The sequence below is a fragment of the Engystomops pustulosus genome, chromosome 2 (assembly GCF_040894005.1).
Source record: "Engystomops pustulosus chromosome 2, aEngPut4.maternal, whole genome shotgun sequence".
In the NCBI taxonomy this organism is placed as follows: Eukaryota; Metazoa; Chordata; class Amphibia; order Anura; family Leptodactylidae; genus Engystomops; species Engystomops pustulosus.
The window spans coordinates 195,205,496-195,230,456 of NC_092412.1; the positions used below are offsets into that span (position 1 = coordinate 195,205,496).

Below are 24,961 nucleotides of genomic sequence, written 5' to 3' on the forward strand. Positions count from 1 at the left end.
TTTTTATTTGAGCAGCAATAAGCAACATTGTAATGTCTCTTATTGAATTATGGGGCCTAGTGACTCTCAGGTCATGGAGACCATAGAACCAGTATACTAGAGCCATTGCACCTAAAGACCCAGAGGAAGGCAGAGCTCAATGTTCGGTGGGCAAACATGGACTTCTTGGATAATATTTCTGCATGATGCAAGGACTCCTGTCCAGTCCATGGTAGCTGACGGCACACGGTTTCCACAAACCGGACACATTCACATGCAGGGGGCTAAATAACTAGATTTCAATTCATATTTGGAGCCATTGAATTGACCTTGTGTATGTCACTTATTCCCAAGCTATTGTGCTTTATCTCTGTGTAGGCCAGCTGCTGCTGACTGACAGACTCTCTAATTGCTATATGGGAGGGGGAGGGATGCTACCCCTCCCCATGTGTCCTGCTTAGAGCTGGGAGGGGGAGAATTCCACTCCATGCACATACACATTGCTGAGCTGAAAGGGTTTGCTTCCTCCTTGCATGTATGGCGGACATGTACACATAGCACTGAAGACTTGCAGGAGCTCACAGTAAGTACTGCATATGTATTAATCCTGTAATTCTATAGCTTGTAATGTATAATAATATCTGGGATTTACATCACACAACTGTGGAGCAGAGTTTTATAAGGAAGGTCCTCAGTGCCTCCTACAAGAACACCACATAATAGTAAGGTTTTCTGTTTGCTAAGGTTGACGTTGGCAACAGGAGGGAAGGCTTGGACAATAAGGAGGACTCTTGTGTCTCAGGGACTTGGTCATTTCATCATAAATATAAAGTACCGTAACTTATTTTGTCATCTCAATAAACGGTTGCATTTGACAAAATATAACAATTTTAACATGGTTTGAACTTTAATTTACATAAGTTTTGTGATCCACACGAGTCTGGTATGTAGAACGTTATTATACACAGCTGATAATCATCTACTTTTATGTGTCATGTGTATACTTGTGTCATGTGTATACAGTGAAATGCATTGGAACATGTTACGTTATGAAACATGTATATGTGACTGCAAAAAAAATGTGCATTATACGGTGGCAAGCAAACAGTGGTCATATTCCTACATTAATGAGCAAAAAAAGAACTTTTTTGATTTTTAACAATCTGCTGCAATTAAACAAAGAGTGAAACATTTAAAGGGGTGTGAATAGTTTCCGTACTCTCTGTATAAACCAATGGTCATAAGCTCTTAGTTTGTAATGGTGTATTATGTATGTACAATGTATCAGTGGGAGGTTCTCTGTAAAGGGTACAAATGAGTATCTAATAAAGTGCCACATTAAATTGACATTTGACCTGTACTTGTCAGAATAGTATGCCTGCTAGACTGGGTCAGCAAGTGGACAGATGTATGTAGCAAAGATGAATTTTCATGTACTTAACTGTTATCCGTTAACATTTAATTTGGTGAGTTAGGGCCGATTCAGATCAATATTTGCTCTCTGTTTTACTACACAACAACAGCCTCTAGCACTTGATCGCTGCCAGCCAGGCTCTCACTTATCTTCTTCTGTCCCTGCTGCACTCAACACATTAGTGAGGTGGCATGACCTGTCCATCGGATAGGAAAGCGCCTGTAAGATTCTCAATTTTGAGTTTACTCTGTCCTTTAGAAAGTATAGTTTGGGAAAGGTGTTTGCCTTTGGTCTGATCATCTTTCACTGCTGTCTCTATTTGTCCTCAGGCTAATGCAGTATCTTCCTATAGAGAACCCGATATGACAGATCTAGTTCTGCTACAACTGTAGTAAGACTGCAAAAACAGGATTGAAGAGGACCCAAAACAAGCGTATCTACGCATTCACCATTAGCCAATAGAAATCTGTATAGGGCATCGCATGATATTGTACATACAATGCAAGCACATTAAAGTGCTAGCTGAGCATTGTGATAGAGTAGCTGCAGGTTGTGTGAGATAAATAAGTTCTATATTACAAATGCGACCCCCATACATTTCTGTGGGGTCAACTTGCACTTCTATATACTTCTGATTCAAATAGAGTCTTGCCATACAGAATATAATTATATCAGTTAGTTGCAGTATTATTAGATATTTTTCCCTGGAGTTAAAAGTTTAAGACAAAGGCCCAGATTTATAAAACTGACTGGGCCATATGTGTAGTGCATGTTTAGTGTTTGCACCAGTTTGACTCGAGTTTTGTGCATGCTGCGACACATAAATCTGAAGGTTCTGGTGCAGATTCACACTGGACGCCACATTTATGTTTGCAATTCCGACATAATTGTAGCACACGCCCATTACACTGAGTGCACCAGAAAAAACCTGGTGCACTCAGTTTAAGTGCTATTGGCGCGTGCCTCACCACCACCTGCAGCAAAATAGAAGTCCGCATCAGTGGCACAGTTGCCTTCTACAAAGCAGGACCTGACATTTGTGGACCACTTTTTCTTCTCATATTGTAGCCCCTCCTCTTATAGTGCCCCCCTAGAAGCTCCTCATCTTATTGTCCCTCCTCTTCCCCATCAGCCCCCTATCATATTGTGGCCCCTCACCACCTTCTCTTCTTGTTGCTGCTTAATGAAATAATAAAGATAGATACTCGTCGGATTAACTCGGTTTCCGGAGGATACCAGCAGAGTTGATGTCCCTGGACATATCTGGACATACCTCCCGCCAGCTCCCCTCCCGACCAAAATCCAGGACTGTCCAGTTGGATGCTGGACGGTTTAGAAGCATAGTCACAATATCACTTTTAGACTTAAATAGAAGCATAGAGAGAAGTCCTGCTGGATAGAAACATTTGGCCAGTTGTTGAATTAGATTGAATGATAGTTATTTCCCTGGAATGAGAATTCAATAGACGCTATTGCATGAACCACTGAGTATGGTACATTTCACTACACTGAGGATTGGACGTGCTCATCTGCTGCTTCCCTGTATGCCAATGATAGACATTCCTCCCTCTTTTGTCTCAGTTTAGGGCAGTGTAAGAAGGGGACAAGGGTGTCTGACATGCAGACGGCTTCCCTGAAGAAATCTGTAGCAGAATGCAAGGCGCCAAGTATATTGACCATTTTGCCTAATAATATATAAGAAAATGATGTCCTTTTAAAAATTTCCAGTACTGTTCATCGGTAGTATGCTCTAAGGCCTGTTGTAAAATCGCACATTTTTGGTATCGTCCACCTACGATACAGTTTTGGTCATTTGCAGTCCTAGTGCTATCGAGCTATACAGTTTTGCTGTCTTTGTCAACCGAGTTGTGTCATGGGTGTGTTTCATTTGAATCAGTTTAGTACATTCTACGATTTTCTCGGTTAGGATTGATAAACATGCATAAATGTCCGACAATATGTAAAATGGCGATTGAGTCCAGTGTAATATCTTTAACACACGTGCTAAACATTGAACTTACATGTAGCTCAATAGACTATAGAGTTTTAAAATATACCACTCTAAAATAGCGCTACTTAAAGGAAATATCTAGGTGATCAGTATCTAGTTGCAGCTATGCCCAAAAGCAATGTTGCTTCACTCCTTTGCAGACAGGAAAGCAGCAGATGAGCAAGGCCAATCCTTGGTATAGTAAAATGTACTGTACTCAGTGGTTTGTGCAATAGCGTCTATTAAATTCTCATTCCATATAATATATATACATATATATATACATATATTTTAAATGGCACTTAAGCTGCCATTTATTATACAGGCAGTCCCCGGGTTACATACAAGATAGGGTCTGTAGGTTTGTTCTTAAGTTGAATTTGGATGTAAGTCGGAACTGTATATTTTATCATTGTAATCCCAGCCAGAACTTTTTTGGTCTCTGGGACAATTGGATTTTAAAAATGTTGGGTTGTCATAAGAATCAGGGTTAACACTAAAGCTTCATTACAGACACATTTGGTAACTGTTACAGCTGATTATTGTAGCCTAGGACTAAAGTACAATAAATTACCAATATGCAGTGGTCCGTTTGTAACTAGGGGTCGTATGTAAGTCGAGTGTTCTTAAGTAGGGGACCGCCTGTATAATAGAATGGAATTCAGCTGCAAGGAATCTGAGGTGCAGATGTTACTTCGCTAGCATATAATGGAGCAATCCTTATGCTTATTATCAAAGTTTACAGATCTAAGCTGTTCACGAGAAATATAGAAAAAAATCATGGTCTGTTACGTTACATCTAATATTGCAGAGGTTTTAGAAATGTTTCTAGAAGAGAAATGGGTAGATGGACAATGGCTTGTTTTCATGAGCTCCCCCCTCCTTCCTCAACCTTATCAAACTGAATGATACTTAGAACATGTAACTATTCACGTAGAGAAATCTGAGGAGCCAGGTAACCACAATGACCCTTGCTCACCTGTAGGAGCGACATTTCAAGGTCCTAACTGCTTATCAATAAATAAGTACAGAACACATTATCTAGCTACAGCCAGTGCCTTACATTAGCTCGCTCCTTGGCAAACAAATGCACGTGATACATACTGTTCATAAACATGACTAATATGAAAGTTAATATAAAAAAGGCTGCATATATTAGATTGAGAGGCCTTTTATTGGCGTATTAAAAGGTTAGTAACAATTGCAAACCTTTGAGATTTCTCTGGGTCTCTTCGTCTGGTTAAACACCTTTAATGGGTTACAGCAACACAATTTGTATGTACAATATTTAAAGAATATACCGTAAGTATGCATAAAAAATATGAATACAAATTATATTTTACATATAAATACTCATAAGATATCATGTTTTTTCAATATAGAATTAGAACATGTTTTTGTAAGTTTGATTATGTATATCCTTACGCATATCTCCTCATTACATAGACCTTCACCATGCCTCACCGGACAATTCATATCTTTCGGAAGGGACTGCGACTTCATGACAACCCCACACTGCTGGCAGCACTAGAGTCTTCTGATGTTATCTTCCCATTGTACATATTAGATAAAAACTTCATCACCTCTAACACAAACATTGGATCCAATCGCTGGAATTTCTTATTGCAATCTATTGAAGATCTTCATTGCAATCTTCAGAAGTTAAACTCTTGCCTTTTTGTCATCAAAGGAGACTATAAGCAAGTGTTGCGGGACTATGTGCAGAAGTGGAATATTACACAGGTCACTGTCGACCATGAGATTGAGCCATATTATAGAGACATGGATGAGAACATAACTGCAATGGGTCAGGAGCTGGGTTTTCAGTTTTTATCCCTGGTTTCTCATACCCTGTATGACATCAGAAGGTATGTACAATAATATATATAATATAATTACGTGTTTGATAGTGGGTTTTTTTTTGTCAAGATTAGTTGCTCATTGGAAATATGTTTACATTTTACAACAGACCAGCCTAGTGTGTCACAATATCCTTACATTGATAAGGAATTTCTGTGATAAAATCCTACCTAGCACATAGGATCCCCATGTCTAACCAAATTCCCTGTTGTAATGGGAATAGTTTAAGAAAGTCAACCACTTCCCTTAAAAAGTCTAATCTGCTGGTAAGATATACACTCACCGGCCACTTTATTAGGTACACCTGTCCAACTGCTCGTTAACACTTAATTTCTAATCAGCCAATCACATGGCGGCAACTCAGTGCATTTAGGCATGTAGACATGGTCAAGACAATCTCCTACAGTTCAAACCGAGCATCAGTATGGGGAAGAAAGGTGATTTGAGTGCCTTTGAACGTCGCATGGTTGTTGGTGCCAGAAGGGCTGGTCTGGGTATTTCAGAAACTGCTGATCTACTGGGATTTTCACACACAACCATCTCTAGGGTTTACAGAGAATGGTCCGAAAAAGAAAAAACATCCAGTGAGCAGCAGTGCTGTGGGCGGAAATGCCTTGTTGAGGTCAGAGGAGAATGGGCAGACTGGTTCGAGCTGATAGAAAGGCAACAGTGACTCAAATCGCCACCCGTTACAACTAAAGTAGGCAGAAGAGCATCTCTGAACGCACAGTACGTTGAACTTTGAGGCAGATGGGCTACAGCAGCAGAAGACCACACCGGGTGCCACTCCTTTCAGCTAAGAACAGGAAACTGAGGCTACAATTTGCACAAGCTCATCGAAATTGGACAGTAGAAGATTGGAAAAACGTTGCCTGGTCTGATGAGTCTCGCTGAGTTTCTGCTGCGACATTCTGATGGTAGGGTCAGAATTTGGCGTCAACAGCATGAAAGCATGGATCCATCCTGCCTTGTATCAACGGTTCAGGCTGGTGGTGGTGGTGTCATGGTGTGGGGAATATTTTCTTGGCACTCTTTGGGCCCCTTGTTACCAATTGAGCATCGTTGCAACGCCACAGCCTACCTGAGTATTGTTGCTGACCATGTCCATCCCTTTATGACCACAATGTACCCAACATCTGATGGCTACTTTCAGCAGGATAATGCGCCATGTCATAAAGCTGGAATCATCTCAGACTGGTTTCTTGAACATGACAATGAGTTCACTGTACTCAAATGGCCTCCACAGTCACCAGATCTCAATCCAATAGAGCATCTTTGGGATGTGGTGGAACGGGAGATTCGCATCATGGATGTGCAGCCGACAAATCTGCGGCAACTGTGTGATGCCATCATGTCAATATGGACCAAAATCTCTGAGCAATGCTTCCAGCACCTTGTTGAATCTATGCCACGAAGAATTGAGGCATTTCTGAAGGCAAAAGGGGGTCCAACCCGTTACTAGCATGGTGTACCTAATAAAGTGGCCGGTGAGTGTACATTCTAGATATGGTTTGTCCTCACAGCTTGGTAATTTGTTGGTATCAACAGTAAAATATCTCCCCTTTTTGAGCTAAAAAACATTTTTTTTTTAAATGAATAAAAAAGTCTTTATAAAAATGGACACAAATCCTACACAAACCTTTCCAGTAAAGGTTGTCATGACAATGACGGTAGTACAAGAAATGTGTGTGTATATATAGCATTCTGCAGTATGTTTGGTGCATGTCCTAAAAACATAATTGTTTTAATATCTGTTTTTCCCACAACTATGTATATTAGTCAGTATAATATGATATTAAAACAACCTGCCTACTATTGTGTAGATCCTGTGTGTTGCCAAAACAGCTGTAATCCATGATGCATGAATTCTACAAGACCTCTGAAGTTGTACAGTATCTGGTCCCAAGATGCTAGCTACAGACTGACTTACCATGATGCAGTGTCATCAAAAGTAAAAAAAAAAAACAATATTATAATAATTGATTTTACATGTTTCCGATACTATAAACAGTTTTGCTTGCTTTTTCTATTCCCAAGATATTGTAAGTGAGAAACCAGGTCAGAGATGTTGGCTGTTTGGTAGCTTTTTGCTTAAATTCACGTGACACTCTCTGCTGTACAGCCTAATCACAATGTTATTGTCTTATTCCTATGTAGTAAGTAATCCCCTTGGAGCAGAACTAGCAAATAGCAAAAGCACATAATAGGCCGACAACTGGAACAATGTATTAAATACAATAGTTTCATCTTCCAGCTTTTTTCGATGATCAAAGAAAGACTTTATATACCTTATATGTATCTAGCCAAATACATAAATATGATCATTACTGGCAACTTACTGAAAAAAAAACTTTTTTGATAACAAAGTTATATATTCGTTTATATTTACAGTAAGAAATGATTCTAAATCTTTTAATGATTGGGGGGAGCTTTAATCCTGGAGATTTCTGAATATAGCCTCACCTCTTCATTCCAACTTATCCCACAGAGGCTTAATCGTATAGATACCGTAGCTATTGTATTTGGGAAATCAATATCTTAAATTCCTGGCTTTGTTCCTATTTCTTTTCAATGTGACAGGGCACACTATCCATCTAGAAGCTGCCAGGCTCTGATCCAGTTGTTTATTTGTAACTATATTTCCCGTGTCGGATTGTTCAGATCCTTATGTTTGTCCGTTTTGTTCTTGTTTCCAACATATCCACTTCAAGAACTGACTGTTCACTGCCTATATGGGAAAACCCCCAAAACTGAAATAAGAACATTCAGACTTCATGCAAATGTTGCACTTGGTTAGTTATGAACTCATGGTTCCAGTGGTGTAAGGAATTTGTGCTATGTCCCCATGCCTCCCTATGTACTGAATGAGTGGGGTATAAGTCATCCTAAATACTGCTCAAACTTTAGTTTTATGTCTGTTGGATAAGAGTTGTGTAATACAGCCTGTAGATTAAAATATATCAAATTCTGCCCTAATGGCACAGACCAAGTTTAACAGGTGGTATTTACCCACAATAATAAATGAATATTACTCAATATATATGTAATGACCTAGTGGTTTGCCTTTTCGTCCTCCATGGTACTTTTTACTGTTACAGCTTATAACAAATATATCATGTTATCAACCCGCTAGTACCGAATAGTTTTCACAGCTGCTAACTCCACATTTGTGAGCCATATGGACTCGCAAATGTGGCTCCCAGTTCAAAGTTTGGTCATTGGGGCCTGGCCATAGACCTTGAATTTACAGACTCCTGTATTTCATCTACACAGGGATTAATTTTGGGATTTTTCACATATATATTACCTCTGCCAGAACTCCTTGTGTGACATGCTATTTATATTTTCCAACTAGAATCATCACAGAGAATGGTGGAAGAGCACCTCTGACATACAAAAGATTTCTTCATATACTGTCTCGTCTTGGTGATCCTGAGCCACCTTCTCGAGAAATAACAGAAGAACATTTCATGTAAGTACTTAAAAAGAAAAGAGGGAATTTATTCAGACTGGTATTATAAACCTCATTCTTAAAATTCCAAAATCTATTAACAGGCTCCAGCCTCTCCTCCAGCTGTAGTAAATGCGGGAAGCTGGGTCATTCCTGTCCACCCCAACATGTCCAAAGTGGTGCGCAGGATGGAAAAGCCCAAAAACTGTTGGTGTTGCTAATGTTTGCTTTAACTTGGCTGGTCAGGAACAGGTTGCATGAAAGATAATGTAAATTAATTGATAAATGTAAAGGATGTTCCTCATGAGCTGAGCCCTCTTTTTTAAAGTAAATAGTTTAATTTATTGTATTATACAGCAGACAGCTGCCTGTTTTTGACACCTAAAAAGCGGCAGCGCATGGGCACTGGAGGGTCTCCCTGAATTTCTAATCTTTAAAGCTGAGTGTAAGTGCAGATTCCTTTAGCTGACAATCGCATTTTACAATTGCCAAAATTTGCACAGCCGCTCTCTATGATTCAGGGAACGTCATAGACTGAGTTTTGAATTGGAATTCTCACCCCATCCTTTCCAAAATAAAGTCATTAACCACCATATACAGAAGCCATTGTCTGCTGCGGCAGATATAAGCTGGACCATGATTGGCTGCTATAGGTCATAAATACGAGCTCTGAGCTGTGATTGGTTACTATTGGCAATGAGTATAAGACGCTTATGTGTGGGGTTACATGGATAGGGATATAGAGATAGGGGGAGATTTATCACAAATGTCTGAGGTAAAACTGTTCCAGCTGCCCATGGCAACCAATCAAAGATCAGCTGTTATAAATGGCTGTGGGAAAATGAAACTTGAGCTCTAATTGGTTGCCATGGCCAAGTAGAGTTCTGCTCTCAGACACTTCTGATAAATCTCCCCAGACAAGGTGACAGTCAGAAAGTCACTGAAGGAGACGATCAGAGAGGGTTAGATGCATATAAAATATTTTTTTGTCAACCCATTCTATTTTGTTATAGCTAAAAGCAGTTCTTGCCTATCCCGGGATGTACAGCTAGAAACATATAAATTGTAAATTTAAAAATACTATAGTTTACAGAAAACGCCAACTTAATGAACCGTCGCACTTCCATTTCTAGTCACGCGATATCAAACATGGAGTTCAATAAACCAGAGCTAAACTCCAGCCCCATATATTCAGCATGTTATGAAGAATGATGCTTCCATAGCAATCAAATACAGTCTTATTAATAATTAATAAAAATACATGGATGAAAAGGGGGAAAAAACCACATAGTCAATACATAAACCTAAAACAGAGCTAGATATTTGTGCATATAATCTGGCAAACAAGCCTAACACACAAAATAATTTCAACCCCATTGAAGATGACTCATAATTGCTGAAATACTCATTGGTGAGTGTAGTAGTATCTATCATCCGTTAATTAGACATGATAAATAACTAAACTTTTTTTCCTTTTTAGCCATGTTTTTTTTTATATTTTATATTGGAAAAAAGATTTGGATTTTATTACTATGATAGCGTGAATCACTTTTTTTTTTTTTTTTTTGATGGGCAACTTACATAATATTTGTAGAGTTAGGGCTCTTTCACGTCCGCTTTTTTTTTTTTTTTAATTTATTTTTTCACTGAAGCCATTTTGCATGGACACATACAGATTTGTTTTCTCTTCCTGGCTTCAGTGATTTTTTTTCACTGAGCCCATTTTTTTTAATTGGCCTTTTTCCACTTCAGTTTTTTTTCCACTGATCAGTGGTCAGCATAAAAAGAATTTAGAGCCTGTCCCTGTTTTATCCAATAATGACATTGGATCAGTGAACAAAAAGCCCATTGAAAAGAATGGGTCAGTAAGGCATCAATGAAAAATCACTGAAGCCGGGAAGAGGAAAAACAATCTGTATGTGTCCATAAGCCAAAATGGCTTCAGTGGAAATTTACTGATGTGAAAAAAAAAACGCTGTGTGAAAGAGCTTTTAGTTAGTTATTATTGATCCCAATTGATCTTGGTAAATCTCTTGGGAAAAAATACACATGGGATATTGATACCTTGAATTCAGGAGTTTAGTGCCTGATTCGGCTATGAATGACGTGTTGTAACCTGTTATGTACTGTCATTACCATAATATAGTTTTTATCTGCTGAAAAGTACACTTTAGTTTCGTCAACCTTTATGGTTATGAGATTTTTAAATGATTAACTTTAATTTTTAATTTGATTTTAGGAAATGCACAACTCCAGCAGATGCCTTTGTTACTGAAGAACACAGAGTACCTCTTCCAGAAGACCTTGACGTACCTAGAAGTAAATCCACAAACTGGATCGGTGGCGAATCACAGGGTCTAAGGAGGCTTGAACAACATTTAGAAAAACAGGTCAACTTTTAACATTAAAAAAATCTAGATCTAATTTGTTTGCTTCCATGAGAATGTGAAATAAAGTGTGCTTATCTGAAGGGCTTTTTAAAAGGAAGGCCGTATATATTCTTTTTTCATCTCTTGTAAGCCAAACCCAGGTGCAGAGACTATAGAGAGTTACGGTAATATGAAAAGGTGTTCTGGGTGTCTGCCCACTTCTTGTTTTGGCTCACAATAACTGGAGAAAATAAAACGGTTAACGTAACGGAGATGCAAACTAGGTCCAATTTGTATGTTGAAATAAACCTATTTTTTATTACGGTAACGGAAACCTCTTTATGTACAGTCAGTTGACGCAGTGGAAGTTCACGTGTATTATGTTAACCCTAAGCATCATTGTTTTAAATTATTGCAACAATACTCTATTGTTTTTCAGGGTTGGGTTTCACAGTTCAAAAAACCACAAACCATCCCAAACTCTCTACTTCCAAGCACTACTGGCCTGAGCCCTTACTTTAGTGTTGGGTGCCTTTCAGTCAGGGTTTTCTTCCAGAAGCTTTCAACTATATATGCTCAGGTGAGTACTGTTACTAGACCTGATAAGGCATTCTAGCTGATCCCTAATAATGGAAATTAGAATTGTTTTGCATAAAAAGTGATTTTTTTTTTTTATCTTCCATGACTATAATAGGAGTTTCTGTTATATTTTAGATTTTATTGGATGAAAATTTGAGCCTTTAAAGCAGATGTTAACCTAGCCTTGGGCTTCATTCCCACGGCACGGCTAGACCGGACCCTGGGCAAGCAGAGGGGCGGGAGTAGGAAGGGTGACAATAAACAATACAATAAAAGGAAATGCCAGTTTTATATATTTTTTTTTTTTAAAAAGATCCTGGACAAGCAATGGTTGATTGCGTCTTATATGTTTTTAATTAAAAAGACCATACGGTAACTGCTCACCATACCATATAGTGTTTTGTGTTTTTGTGGGTTTTTTTGTGTTTTGTGTTTGCAACTAATACATAAAGTCTGTTATATGAAGCTTCACTTTATATACTGTATTCCAGGCAAAAAATCATTCTCTTCCACCAGTATCTCTACAAGGACAATTGCTTTGGAGGGAATTTTTCTATACTGTAGCCTCTTACACTCCAAACTTCACAAAGATGGCAGGAAACCCCATATGTCTTCAGATAGACTGGTACAAGGACGAGGATAAACTTAATAAGTGGACAAAGGTAAAAAAAGTTGCATTTTAGATACAGTACTTTGTTATGCCTATCGATAGTCATGGTGTAATACATTAACCATTTGTCATTATGTTAGCTTTTTATAAACTAAACCTTGACTAATGAACTCTCCATTATGTCCAGACTTAAAGGACTGGGCTGTAGAGCAGCCTCTTCAGTAGCTATAGAAAAGGCTACTCCACTGCATCTTCAGCAGCGCCTCTTAATAGCGCTCCTTCCAGCAGCTGCACACCCTTGTCTGCAAAGTCATCGATTTGCACATGCGCGGTAGCTTCAGCAATCGAGGGTGCACAGCAGCTGGAAGGTCCGTGATGAAGGCAAGCTGGTAGATGGAATCCACACAGTCTACTGGGGCGTGGAGTAGCCTTTGCTCCAGCTTCATGGAGAAACTGCTCCATGTGCCAGTAGCCTCTGACAATTATTTGCATAAATAAAAGACAAATAATTTAAGTGCTTCTAATGAATTTAATGATTAATCAAAAATACTATCTTTTTCACACTTCAGCTTTTTTTAACTGATCAGTGGTAAATTTAAAACATGTTCTTTTTGTGTTTTAACTGACAATATTGGATCAGTGAAAAAAACTGAAAAGATGATTCAGTAAGACCTCACTGAAGCCAGGAAGAGAAAACCAATCTGTCCGTAAGCCAAAATGGCTTCAGTGAAAAGCTACTTAACCATCAACAGACTTTAATGGGGGGGATGAATGTTAATTTGACCATTTGGGCCCCTTACAGTTTACCTCAGTCCTCTATATGCTCCTACTAAGAGAACTTAATGTGATGCTGACAATGATTTCTGTAGCTGCATTAACACCTTCCCGACACTTGACGTAACCGTACGGCACAAGCGAGGGTGACTTGCCGACTCATGCCGTACCATTTCGTCCTGCATCGGTTCCCAAACGAGGTTGCATGCATGACCACATTTTGTAAGGGGCTTCTGATGTGGATCAGACTCCCCCCTCCCTCCATCCTGCGCTATTTACCTCTGATGACAGCCCCGAGGTCTAGCAAATGCCCCAGGGCTGAATGATCTCTTCCGCAGGCTGACCGTGCCTACAGGCAGGACCCTGTTTTAACACACTGAGCATGAGTGTGCCCCTGACCAGAATTGATTATTTTCTTTTCCCCCCATACATTCAAGAGGTAATAAAATCTCATCAATAAGCTAAAGACCCACTAAAATGAAGTATTTTAAAGTGTATCTGATCTTTCAGAAAATAAGCCCTTATGTGTCCAAATGGCCCAAAAAAATTAAGGTTGTGTGGCTTTTAAAAAGTGACAATACAAATCTGCTCTGAATGGCACTCCTTCACTTCAATGCCCATACAACAGTTTACCACCACATTGTATATTGGGTTTCAAACTTTGTGGAGCATTTTGGGCACACATAAAAAACCATGTCAAATATCCGGTTTTTCATAACACAAAACGGATCACCCAAACTAACATGAAGTACAATGTGTCCAAAGTTATAAGTACCTATAGTGACACATGTCAGATTTGAAAATATGGGCCGTGTCTGGAAGCTGCAAAATGGCCAAGTCGAGATCAGATAAAATAAAAGCAGGTGTTATCAGATGGTCACAAGAGTTTATACATGGGACAATAATTGATTAAAGTGTATTAAATGTTTATTGGTTGTATCTGAAGGTACATTGATGTAAATAAAGTGAGCTGTAATACTTGAGACCCCACATTGGCATATGTGATATTTCTGCTGTGAAAGAAAGTAGCCATGATTTTTTAATATTACATTTACATTTAGGCACAGACTGGTTTTCCATGGATTGATGCAATAATGACTCAACTGCGGGAAGAAGGTTGGATCCATCACTTGGCCAGACATGCTGTGGCCTGTTTCCTTACCCGAGGAGACCTGTGGATCAGCTGGGAAGAAGGAATGAAGGTATTGTGATAAAGTCACTGATTCATTGAACTCCAGTGCAGCACTGTTTTTGGCAACATAAAATATGTAGCAAATTCGAGCAAAAGAATATAATATGTGAACAGAAGTTTTGTACTAAAACTTCCATCTGTGTCTGCATGGTGGCCACTGAAATTGTAGCTGCTTATGATCCTCAAGTCTGGTTATGGGGCATTTGGAGTCTGTTTGTTGTATAGACTTGCCCTCATGTAACTACTTCTCCCAAGTGGTATTTCAAAGCTCTATAACTAGTGATCAACATGATCAGCCTTCCTTTATCATGTCAACAATGTACCACCTCTAAAATGGGCAAAATATTTTTGTTGACTACTAAACATGCCTCCAGAAATACTCAATTCAAGATTCACACGTTTTCTACCCTTTCCAACTTTTATCCCTTTACTGTGCTCATCCTCCTGGACAGTGGGCCATAAAACCACAAGTACTGTAGACCAACAGAAAAACCAACATTAAAGAAGGGGATGTGAACCATGACTGCAGGCATAAAGCAAGAGCTAGGGGCATGGGGAGTTGAGTTCAGAGTTGGGAGGGGTAATGTTTAGAGAAGGAAAGGGACAGGGGGTGCAAGGAAATTGTAAACAGTGCAACATGTTGGCAGTTTAGAGTGAGCCAGAGCATTTGCACCAAGAATCAATTTAACCCGCCAAGCGGCCCCGCTTTTGTCGAAGGAATCTATTATTATTGTTGCAGCTGCAGTGTGAGAAGGGGTTTTCAGGGGCAAAGGAGTGTTAACAGGAGGGTATGTGGCAGCATGGGGCTGTCTAGTCTCCCCCACTTATGTGGAGATGGAGAATTCCTGTAAACAAGCATTCCATGGGTGGTTCAAGTCTCAAATTGGTGCCCCCATTCAGGCGCAATAATTGCTGTGGGGGAAAAAGCAAGACTCAAGTTTTTTTTACAATGTTTTATTACTGGATTAGGAGGATTTACTCATGATATAGATATACATGTAGATAGATCAATAGAGTAATGAAATTATATATTACACAAGTTTAGTTTAGTGTATATATATTTTATAAGAAGTAGTGTTTTATGGTACATTGATCTGTATTGAGCTTTATTTATATCTTCATTTATTTATTTTTTTTCTGCATGCATTGATATTTGCACAATATGTAATGAGGTCCTCTTTACAATGTGAATAAAACTGATGCTTTGTTAGGCGGTATTATTCATATGCTTATTCAGTTAATTGGTCTGCTGTGCACGTGACCTGACATTGTACCTTTTTTTTTCTAGGTCTTTGAGGAACTGCTGTTAGATGCAGATTACAGCATTAATGCAGGGAATTGGATGTGGCTTTCAGCAAGTGCTTTTTTCCATCATTACACTCGTATATTTTGTCCAGTTCGCTTTGGAAAACGAACTGACCCAGATGGCAATTACATACGGTAAGTGCAATTTGAAACATAATATTAAAGCTCAAGATCTATAGCTTTGAAAAGAATCCAAAAGCTGAAAAGAAATAAAGGGCTTCCCACTATTTTATGTTATAAATCCTTACATATAAATAGTGCAAATAATAGTGCAAATTATATGATGGATAATATAACCTCCTATTCTGTCATCTGGTCATCATATTTCAACATAAATGTGAAATCCAAACTATACAAATTTTATAATGCATCACCAGGGCTAAGGACCAGGGACTTCTCCTTAGAGGGGGGCTATTGATTGCTTTGCCATGCTGGATACCCTACTTGGTTATGGCATTATAATGAAATTATCAAATAATAATCACATTTTTATAGTTGTGGAAATGGTAAAAATAGCTGTGTTGCAGACAGTTCGATTAATTTTTTCCATTACAGCATCACCATATACAGGTGGTCCCCTACTTAAGAACGCTCGACTTACCTACGACCCCTAGTTACAAACGGACCACTGGATATTGGTAATTTATTGTGCTTTAGTCCTAGGCTACAATAAACAGCTATAACAGTTATCACAGGCGTCTGTAATGAAGCTTTATTGCTAATCCTGATTCTTATGACAACCCAACATTTTTAAAATCCAATTGTCACAGAGACCAAAAAAGTTCTGGCTGGGATTACAATGATAAAATATACAGTTCCGACTTACATACAAATTCAACTTAAGAACAAACCTACAGACCCTATCTTGTATGTAACCCGGGGACTGCCTGTATGTTTTTTTTTTCCTATTTATTAGTGTATATACATTTTTAGAAATGAGGATTTGATGATCCCTTACTTTCACTTTGAGTGTAAAGTCCATTCTCAGAGTTGTGTCCAATAAAACGCCCTGAACCAGAGTCTCTACTGTTCAAATAACACCCACACACAGCGCCTGATCTGAGGCTATGTTTGCAGATACAACCTCCACTCTAACATCTTTTCAATCAATACTTACATTGTTAGTACCGCGAGACAGAAACCCATAAATATAAATGTGTCAGGTGTTTTTCCAGCCGTTACTAGCCACAGTATGTGCAGCAACAGTGCTGCCTCTGACAAAACTTTGTTACAATAATCTTATCTAGTCACAGGGGTTGGGCGCTGCATTTTGCTAAATATTTTGGCAGTATTCCCATCTATACATTAAATTTAATTCATCTGCCATATGTATATGCAACATTCCCCACCGGAGTCTAGCCTTTTCTTGGGGCCCGGAGGCAGCCAAGGCCCAGAATACCGGACTGGCTCGCTTGTGAAGCCTTGGGCACACTGATGTCATGGTGCTTGTTATAGGGAGTGGGGGGCTGACCTACAGCCTGGGGGAATGTCAGCAGGTGGTGTGTGCAAAAAATATGGAGGGAGAGACTGTTGTACTGTAAGTAGTGTCTGTAAGATCGGTCCCTGGGTAATGGATAGGGAGCCCGTGGTGGTGGTACAGCCGTATCCAGTGACCAGACAGAGGCAACGTTGTGAAAATCAACTCACAGTTCCTTATTGAAAAACAGGCCAAAACGGTCAAACAGAGGATCTGGATTCTGGTACTGGAGTGGTGTCCTCAGGAAAAAAGCACCAGCCTGGTAGTAGATGCAGACTGGGAGCATTGAGATGGAGCTGTGTCCAGACTGGATTAGAGTCTACTGACTCAGTTCCAGGTATTGGTTTCTGTGGCAGCACTAAAGATGTACTAAACACTGTACAGGGCCATGGGACATGCAGTAACTCTTTGCCATTTCATATGCAAAATCAAAGTTTCTTTGAGTAATCGCTCCAGCAATGGTGGTCCTATCCAAGGACATTGATCTTGTTTCTAAGGAACAACATTGCTACATTTTAAGAGCGAATTCACACTGCCGGGATGCCGGGGACCTGGCGATACAGGGAGAGGAAGAGCTGCTCACCCCATCCCTCTCCATAGAGGAATATGGCGCATGGCGCCGTATGCTGAGAAAAATAGGACATGTCCTATCTTTTCACGGGGTACGGAGCAGCACCGTACTGCCCCCATAGAGCGCTGTGCGCCCATTGTTGTCTATGAGAGGACGTATATAGGCCGTATATACGTCTTACATGGGAAATTCTCTTCACGCAGGTCTTATTTTTTTTTCAATTGTTAAAAAAAAAAAAAAAATGTATATGCCCTGATTAGAGTTGGTCACCCCTCATAGCCGATGATTTAGTGCAATGATTCCTTATAGTATTGAGCATTGTTTTTCTGCACAATGCTGAATATTCTAGAATATAGAAGGGCATCATTTCACAGCAGTGGTGGTTTCCTGGCCAAATTCCTCATGACATTTTCCCTTTTAAATATTTTCATTACAGTGTCTCTAATTTTTCACCACAGAAAATACTTGCCCGTTTTAAAGGACTTTCCTGCGAAATACATCTATGACCCATGGACTGCACCAGAAGATATTCAGAAACAAGCAAAATGCATAATTGGTAAATTAAACTGCACATGGAGGTTTAACATCTCCAACAAAAGGGAAGTATGAATGTCTTAAAGCTTGGCTTACCCTGTGCCATAGTTGATAAAATAGCTGTAAATGAGGTAAGGCTTATATAAGAATTGGGTTTAATGTGTAAAGGAACAACACTTCCAGGACACTTAAGGTCACCCAAGTTTCATTGTTTTCCACAGCATAGGAGATAACAATGTGCTTGGTTGGATTCTGGCCACCAGGACCCGACCGATTTTATTTAAATTTAGAGCTCTATCGCTTATATCTGACGGAGCAGTAAGGCCAGCATGCATCTAGGATATTTCTAAGGCTCTCATAGTGAATGAATGACGGGGCTTAAAGGGAACCTGTCACCAGGAGACCCCTTTTTAGTGCTCCCCCAGTCCCCACAGAGCATAGTACATACACTGCCAAAGTGTTTTTGTATATAAGATATGTTATATTGTACCTTTCATTAGCATCTGCTGTGTGACTAGGCAGTTGCCTTTTGGGAGGAGCTGGAAAGGAGCAGTCCCCCCCCCCCACCCTTGGGAAACATGTGACCTTTTCAAATATATGAATAACTCCCCTACTCGGGATTGGCTGTAGAGGAGCAGGGGGCGTCGCTAAGCCCAGTGATGGGTGTTTTCATATATTTGAAAAGGTCACATGGAGAAGCTGTTCCCCAAGGGTGGGGGAGAAACTGCTCCTTTCCAGCTCCTCCCAAAAGGCAACTTCCTAGTCACACAGCACATGCTAATGAAAGGTACAATATAACATATCTTTTTTTCTGTAAAACCTATTTTTTATACAAAAACACTTTGGCAGTGTATGTACTATGCTCTGTGGGGACTGGGGGAGTGCTAAAAATGGGTCTCCTGGTGACAGGTTCCTTTTAATGAGGTTTAGTGCTCTGTTACAGAATGGGAAACTGACTGACCTCAAAATATTTGAGATAACTTTTTCATTTTTTTTTTCTTTGTGTTGTTGCAATGTAAAACCATATACAGTAGATTCAAAGTATAAAAGGAGACGGTGGAAGGGAGTGCTGTGTTTTATTGTTGCTTTGTACCTATTCTACATATCTACTTTCTTTTATATTCTACATTCTTTAATTAGCTGTGTGTTTTGAACATGAGATGGAAAAATCTAAATGTATAGTATTTTAACATGAAACCTTAGCTGTCGTCTAGTTTATTACCAGTTACCCTTTTCAACAGCTGTGAATAAACCACTACACAAGCGCTACATAGTTACATGACCAGTGTGAATCCAGGATGTTGCTGCATTGATGTGACGTCACCTGTGTGTGACGGACTACTAAGAGGGTATGCAATCTCCAAAGCGATTTTGCATACCCGGCTCATTGTAGTATCATTGGCCAACGGAAGATGCACATGTGCAGTGAGACAGTGGAGCCACGATGTAGCCTCCACAGCTGACTGCACCTGTCAGAAACCAGAGGCAAACTGAGCAAGCTCCGTATTTCGGCACTGATGCTCCGACTATAGAAGGGAGGGAGTAGAGGAGGTTGTCCAGAGAAGCTTTACCTGTGTGACCTTATGATATTATGAAGATACCAATATTACTCAGTGGTCTTTCCTAGAAAGTAGCTAGGTAGATTTTAAACTTCTTTTTTAGGTGGATTTCTAAGGTAAGCTGTCTGTAGGTTATAGGGGAACTGTCAGCAGAAATTGCCTTATTAAACCATTACCAGTATGTTGTCAAGCATCTGAACACCTTCTTGTGGGTATTTCTTTCATGACCCATCGTGGTGGCATCAGCCAGAAAGTCGACATTGAATTGACATGTAAATTGTTTTTAGAAAGTTGGGAGAGCAGATAGTTTTAGCTCTGAAATCAAGCCCCCCCCCCTTTTCTAAGAAAGCCCCCTCTTCTGTGATTGACGTCATTCACCAGACTTCAGGAGAGCCAATTATTTTGTTCTTGGATGCAGGATCATCCATTCCAAAAAAGGGGACATTCTTAAGTGGGGAGAGCTTGACTTCTGTGCTAAACTCTCCACCTCCATGGCTTTTTACAACCAAGCTACATCTCTCTTCCAAGAAGATTTTCTGGATAATGTCAACATGATGAACCATGAAAGAAATGCCATCTAGAGTTTGTGAAGATGCTTGGCAATATAATGGTAATGGTTTATGTCAATTTCTCCTGAAAGTTTCCTTTTATATTGACAAAATCTGATGATAGGTTCCCTTTAACTAATGGGCACTTTGGGCACCAGTAATTTTCCCAGTAGATAAAAACTTTCTAAGAACAGTGATCTGTGGGCCACATTCCTACTTTATATCCACAGCACACATTTTATTTTTTTGGGCAGTTGCTAACAGTTTGAGACATTTTATGTGTGTTAGGAGCAGTCTTTATAGCTCATATGGTACCTTGGTAATATTTTCCGTGAAGAGTTGTCTTCTCACCAATGTCACACCAATATTTTTCAATAATACAGACGTGTGAATTGACCAGAATATGCAATGTAAGTGCATAGCAATGACTCCAGTTTCAGGGTGAATGGATTCATGATCTATGTATTTTGACAGTGAGATCTAAAGCTTCATATTTTACGCTAGCAAACACTGATCTTTTGGAGGTTTTTTCCCTATAAATTTTCAACTTTTAGGTCAAGATTATCCTTTTCCTATGGTGGATCACAAAGTGGTCAGTGAACATAATTTGCAATTAATGAAACTGGTGCGCGAACAGCAGCATAAAACTGCCGATCTTACCCAAGGTAAAGTTAGAGCCACAATTCAAGGTGACCATATAGACACATTGGGGTTTTTGTTCAAAAATGCTGCTATTTCAGCTTAGCTGTACAGAAATAAATGGAACTTTGTTGCATTACCAGGCACTAATTATGTCAGGTACCCAAAGCCCCTCTTTGCTTCTGATTCACAGCAGTTCATCTCACCTTGCCCCTCTGCTCCCTCAGAATCTCCTTCCTACTACCTGATGTAATGTTATGGAAGGAAAAGTGCTCCTGCGCAGTATAACAGCCTGTAAATATGCAGCCCCCGGGCTCATTAGCATAATAGAATAATAGAATAGAATATTTTAGAGGTAAGGAGGCCATGGATAACAAATATAAGTGCCATGATCTATAAGTAGGTGCCCCTGGTTTATATTTCTTGATTTTGATGGTAGACTTCCTTTAAAGGGAACAGGTCACCATGGACCTCATTTTCACTAAAGACAGGTTACAGAAACCCTTCACACTTTCATTGCAATTATGCTTTTCTGCCTTTTCTGAGCATTTGCATTACAAAATAATTGTGTGTTTTAACCTACCTGACTTCCTGAAAACTCTGTTGAGTCCTAGGGTAAGTTTTGGTGTATTTAAAAAAAAAAAAAAAAAAAAAACCTGAGTTCTCTATGCTCCTCAATCACCCCTCAGCTCTCAGCCCACACATGTCTGCTATTGTTAAACTCCTCCCTCCTGCTCCTTCACCCACACAGTGAAATGGCGCATGGTCTGTGAGCTTACATCAATGGGGAATGTAAGAGTTGTACAGGAACAGAAAGGTGGGGGTTGAGAGCTGAGGAGTGATTGAGCAGCACTTTTTTTTTTTTTTTTTTTTTTTAATACATCCTAACCAAAACATACCCTGGAACTCATCAGACGATTTTGACTGGAACCTGGTAAGTTATAACACACAATTATATTGTAATGCAAATGCTCAGAAAAGGCAGAAAGAAATATTTGCAATGCAGGTTTGATGGGCTTCTTCAACCTGTCTTTAGTGAAAATGAGGTGCCCGGTGACAGGTTCCCTGTAAGTTTTTTTTCACTGCCATCAAATATCTTTTGTAGCCGCTTACTCTCCTCAGTCTGAAACACAATCCTAAATGTAAAGGTATTGTTTCCCACCCTGTATCTCTGTATGCACAGCACTGAAAAGGTGATTGGTGCACTGGGTGGGTGTCACCATACCACCGATCACCGATTGATGGCTTATCCTATTTATGGCCTAACCCCTTTCAAGACCGTTTGTCTTTCATAAATCTCCCTCAGTTTAGTGAGGGCCAATCATAATTTTCTCATGTGGACCGCATCCTCAATTTCCCATGCATGTTACTCAACATTTTATGTGGGTACAACTTCAAACATGACTGCTAGGCAGGTGACAAATCCCACTGACATCCCAGCTAGCCTCATTACAATCAACTTTTTTTTATGTCATATGAACTTTCACAAAAATCTAATCCTTTTTAGATGCTGCTGATGATCCCATGGAGCTGGATATCAAAGAATGTTTCAGAAAGGACAAGGAACCTAATTCTATGGAAAACCCAAATAAAAAGCGCAGATGTGCAGAAGACATGAATGTAGAGAAAGTGAAAACACATGAGCTCTGCAAAGTGAAAGTCTGTTGAATTCTTGTAGAGGAGGTTTCTAATATGTTCCTGGGTGTTGTGATACATATGATGTGTTGGTTATGTCATGAGTTGCTTTTACTAAGCCTGAGTTACATCATAATTCTTACAACTATATTATCCTATTAATATTCCTATTCAATTTTCAATGAGGAGGCCTAATGTCAGAGGTTATGTATAAAACGGGCACAGAACTATGTAGCCCTTGTGAATTTGACTGGTGACTAGAGCCATTGGTTTGAAACATCGAGGAGGAGATCCATGGACAATGAAAGCACGAATGTCTAATGGAAGTTTAAAGACTGCAACATGTATAGGGACTGAAGGTGGAGAGAGGCTTTGAACTTCCAAACAATATTGTTACTTTGACTGTACCAAGCTCTTCTTCTTGACAGTTTGTGCTGACCACCCCGTTATCTTGTACATAAAGGATAGATAACATATCACTTTGTAACATCAGGACATGTCCACCCAAGGGAAATAATAAGAAATGACACATCTACTGTACATTGTTTTTAGTTCTAAACGTTTATGGGAGTCCAGAATATCTAGTAGATTTGTATTCCTTACTGGGACAAGTATCTGGGGGGAAGCTATTGGGTTATATCCATTTAACCAAGAGGATTCTCTGCTATGAAAAATTGTCATTTTCATCCATTTTTAACAGCCAAGTTTCTCCTATTTTCTGTTCCTCCATGAATAATCATATATGATAAATATGGAGCATCTTCAGCATTGTTTATCACCCAGCATGAGCCTATGGATCTGGCACATTTCTAGATGTGCTGCTCTTATTATACAGTGTGTAACTGTGACACTGGAGGGAGTTTTTGCAAACTGTATGGAGGTAAAAATGGCCTTTGTTTCTCTATAGCAACCATTCACCGCACAGCCTTTTCCCCAATAAATCTTCTTGAAAATTGAAAGCTGTGCTGTGATTGGTTGCATTGTTTTTACGTTCAGAATTCTGGCCAGGTTGTCCATCTCATTCCATTCAGGGAACTGTACTGCCATAGGGTACAAACTACCTTATTTTCACATTTCATACAGTGAATATATACAGATGTTACAACAGGTATATACATATGTGATCTTCGTATATTTTACCATATTTCAATTTTTTTTTTGTCATGTATATACAACTCTATTGAGCCAGATAAGTCTCATTGATGTTTTTATATTATATTGTGAAATATTAACTATTATTTTGTATGATGATGTATTAAAAGCCATAAAGACTCTTGTCTCTGTTTGGAATAAAAAACAATTATTTGATTAAAAAAACAGCAAATAATGACCATTGAATATGGAATGCTTTCCAGTAGCATTGCAGAAAGCTGTATGAGGGCTTGTTTTCTGTATAACAACTTACCGTATATACTCGAGTATAAGCCGAGGCCCCTAATTTTACCACAAAAACCTGGTAAAACATATATTTTTTTTACTCGAGTATAAGCCGAGTTTGGGTTTTCAGCACATTTTTTTTTGTGCTGAAAAACTAGGCTTATACTCGAGTATATATGGTATACTTCCCAGTTACAGTATTTAATATTTCATGCTGTGTACTGGGAATTGGGAAAAAAATTCTAAATGTTCGTGAAATTGGCAATCAAACGCTTTTCCACCATTTTTTTTTTTTTGTGGGCTCTGTATGTATGCCTTTCACTTTTTGTTCCAAATGACACCACCACCTCCTTTTATTCTTTGGTTTGCTATGTTCTAATACCAATAACTTTATCCCACTGCAGTGTATGATCTAATTCTGGGACAATATGAGAATTTCCTTGGGGACAGTATGATCCATTTTTATGAACTGCGAAATGGGGAAAAAGTGTTGGTTTGGAAATGTTCATACTTTTTTCTGTTTAATGCTGGGAATGAGTTTTTATATTTTAATATTTAAAAAAAAAAAAACATTTTAAATCACCCTTCCTTTCCCTAGAACACATAAAAATAAATAAAAAATACTAAAAATCATAAACTTGTTAGGTATTGATAGGTCCCATGGTTATATCACAATATTAAAAAGTTTATTCCCGGCCATGAACATTGTAACAGAAAATATCTGAATCGCCACTGTTTTTGCAAACAATATCCCCTTACAGCGGTCCATAAACCAAAGTATGCAAAAGCTATTGGCTTCAAAATGTGACAAAATGGAAAAGATTAGGGTTTTTTTTATTCATCTAAAACATAATAAAACCTTTATAAATGTGGTATCCCAGCGATAAGACAGGCCCTAAGAATAAAATGGAGGTGTCATTTGAAGCACACGGTCGGGACGGTTTTAGACAAAGTGGGGCCCAAAATAAAACTATTTTATAAACATTCACATTCAATATAATAACACTTTGTAGTTTACAAACAATAGTCGATAAGGCAATCTCTAATAGGTGACTGTAGGAGATTTTCATAGATGGATGATGGAAAATAAATATGGAA

At 39.0% G+C, this 24,961-nt stretch overlaps 1 protein-coding gene across 2 annotated transcripts; it reads left to right on the plus strand.

Moving 5' to 3' along the window:
• Positions 1-410: 410 nt before the first annotated feature.
• Positions 411-23,168, plus strand: LOC140119078 (cryptochrome-1-like). 2 transcript variants are annotated; one of them, XM_072137718.1, is made up of 11 exons: positions 411-562; positions 4,830-5,251; positions 8,599-8,715; positions 10,934-11,084; positions 11,503-11,643; positions 12,134-12,304; positions 14,088-14,228; positions 15,507-15,658; positions 18,030-18,127; positions 20,767-20,877; positions 22,359-23,168. In XM_072137718.1, the coding sequence occupies exons 1-11, from the start codon at positions 467-469 to the stop codon at positions 22,517-22,519; spliced, it is 1,761 nt and encodes a 586-aa protein (XP_071993819.1). In that variant the 5' UTR covers positions 411-466; the 3' UTR covers positions 22,520-23,168. The 2 variants fall into 2 exon arrangements, 1 of the variants encoding a protein (XP_071993819.1); XR_011853323.1 differs by lacking the exon at positions 22,359-23,168 and having other exon boundaries at positions 18,008-18,127; positions 20,767-20,875.
• The last annotated feature ends 1,793 nt before the right edge of the window (positions 23,169-24,961 follow it).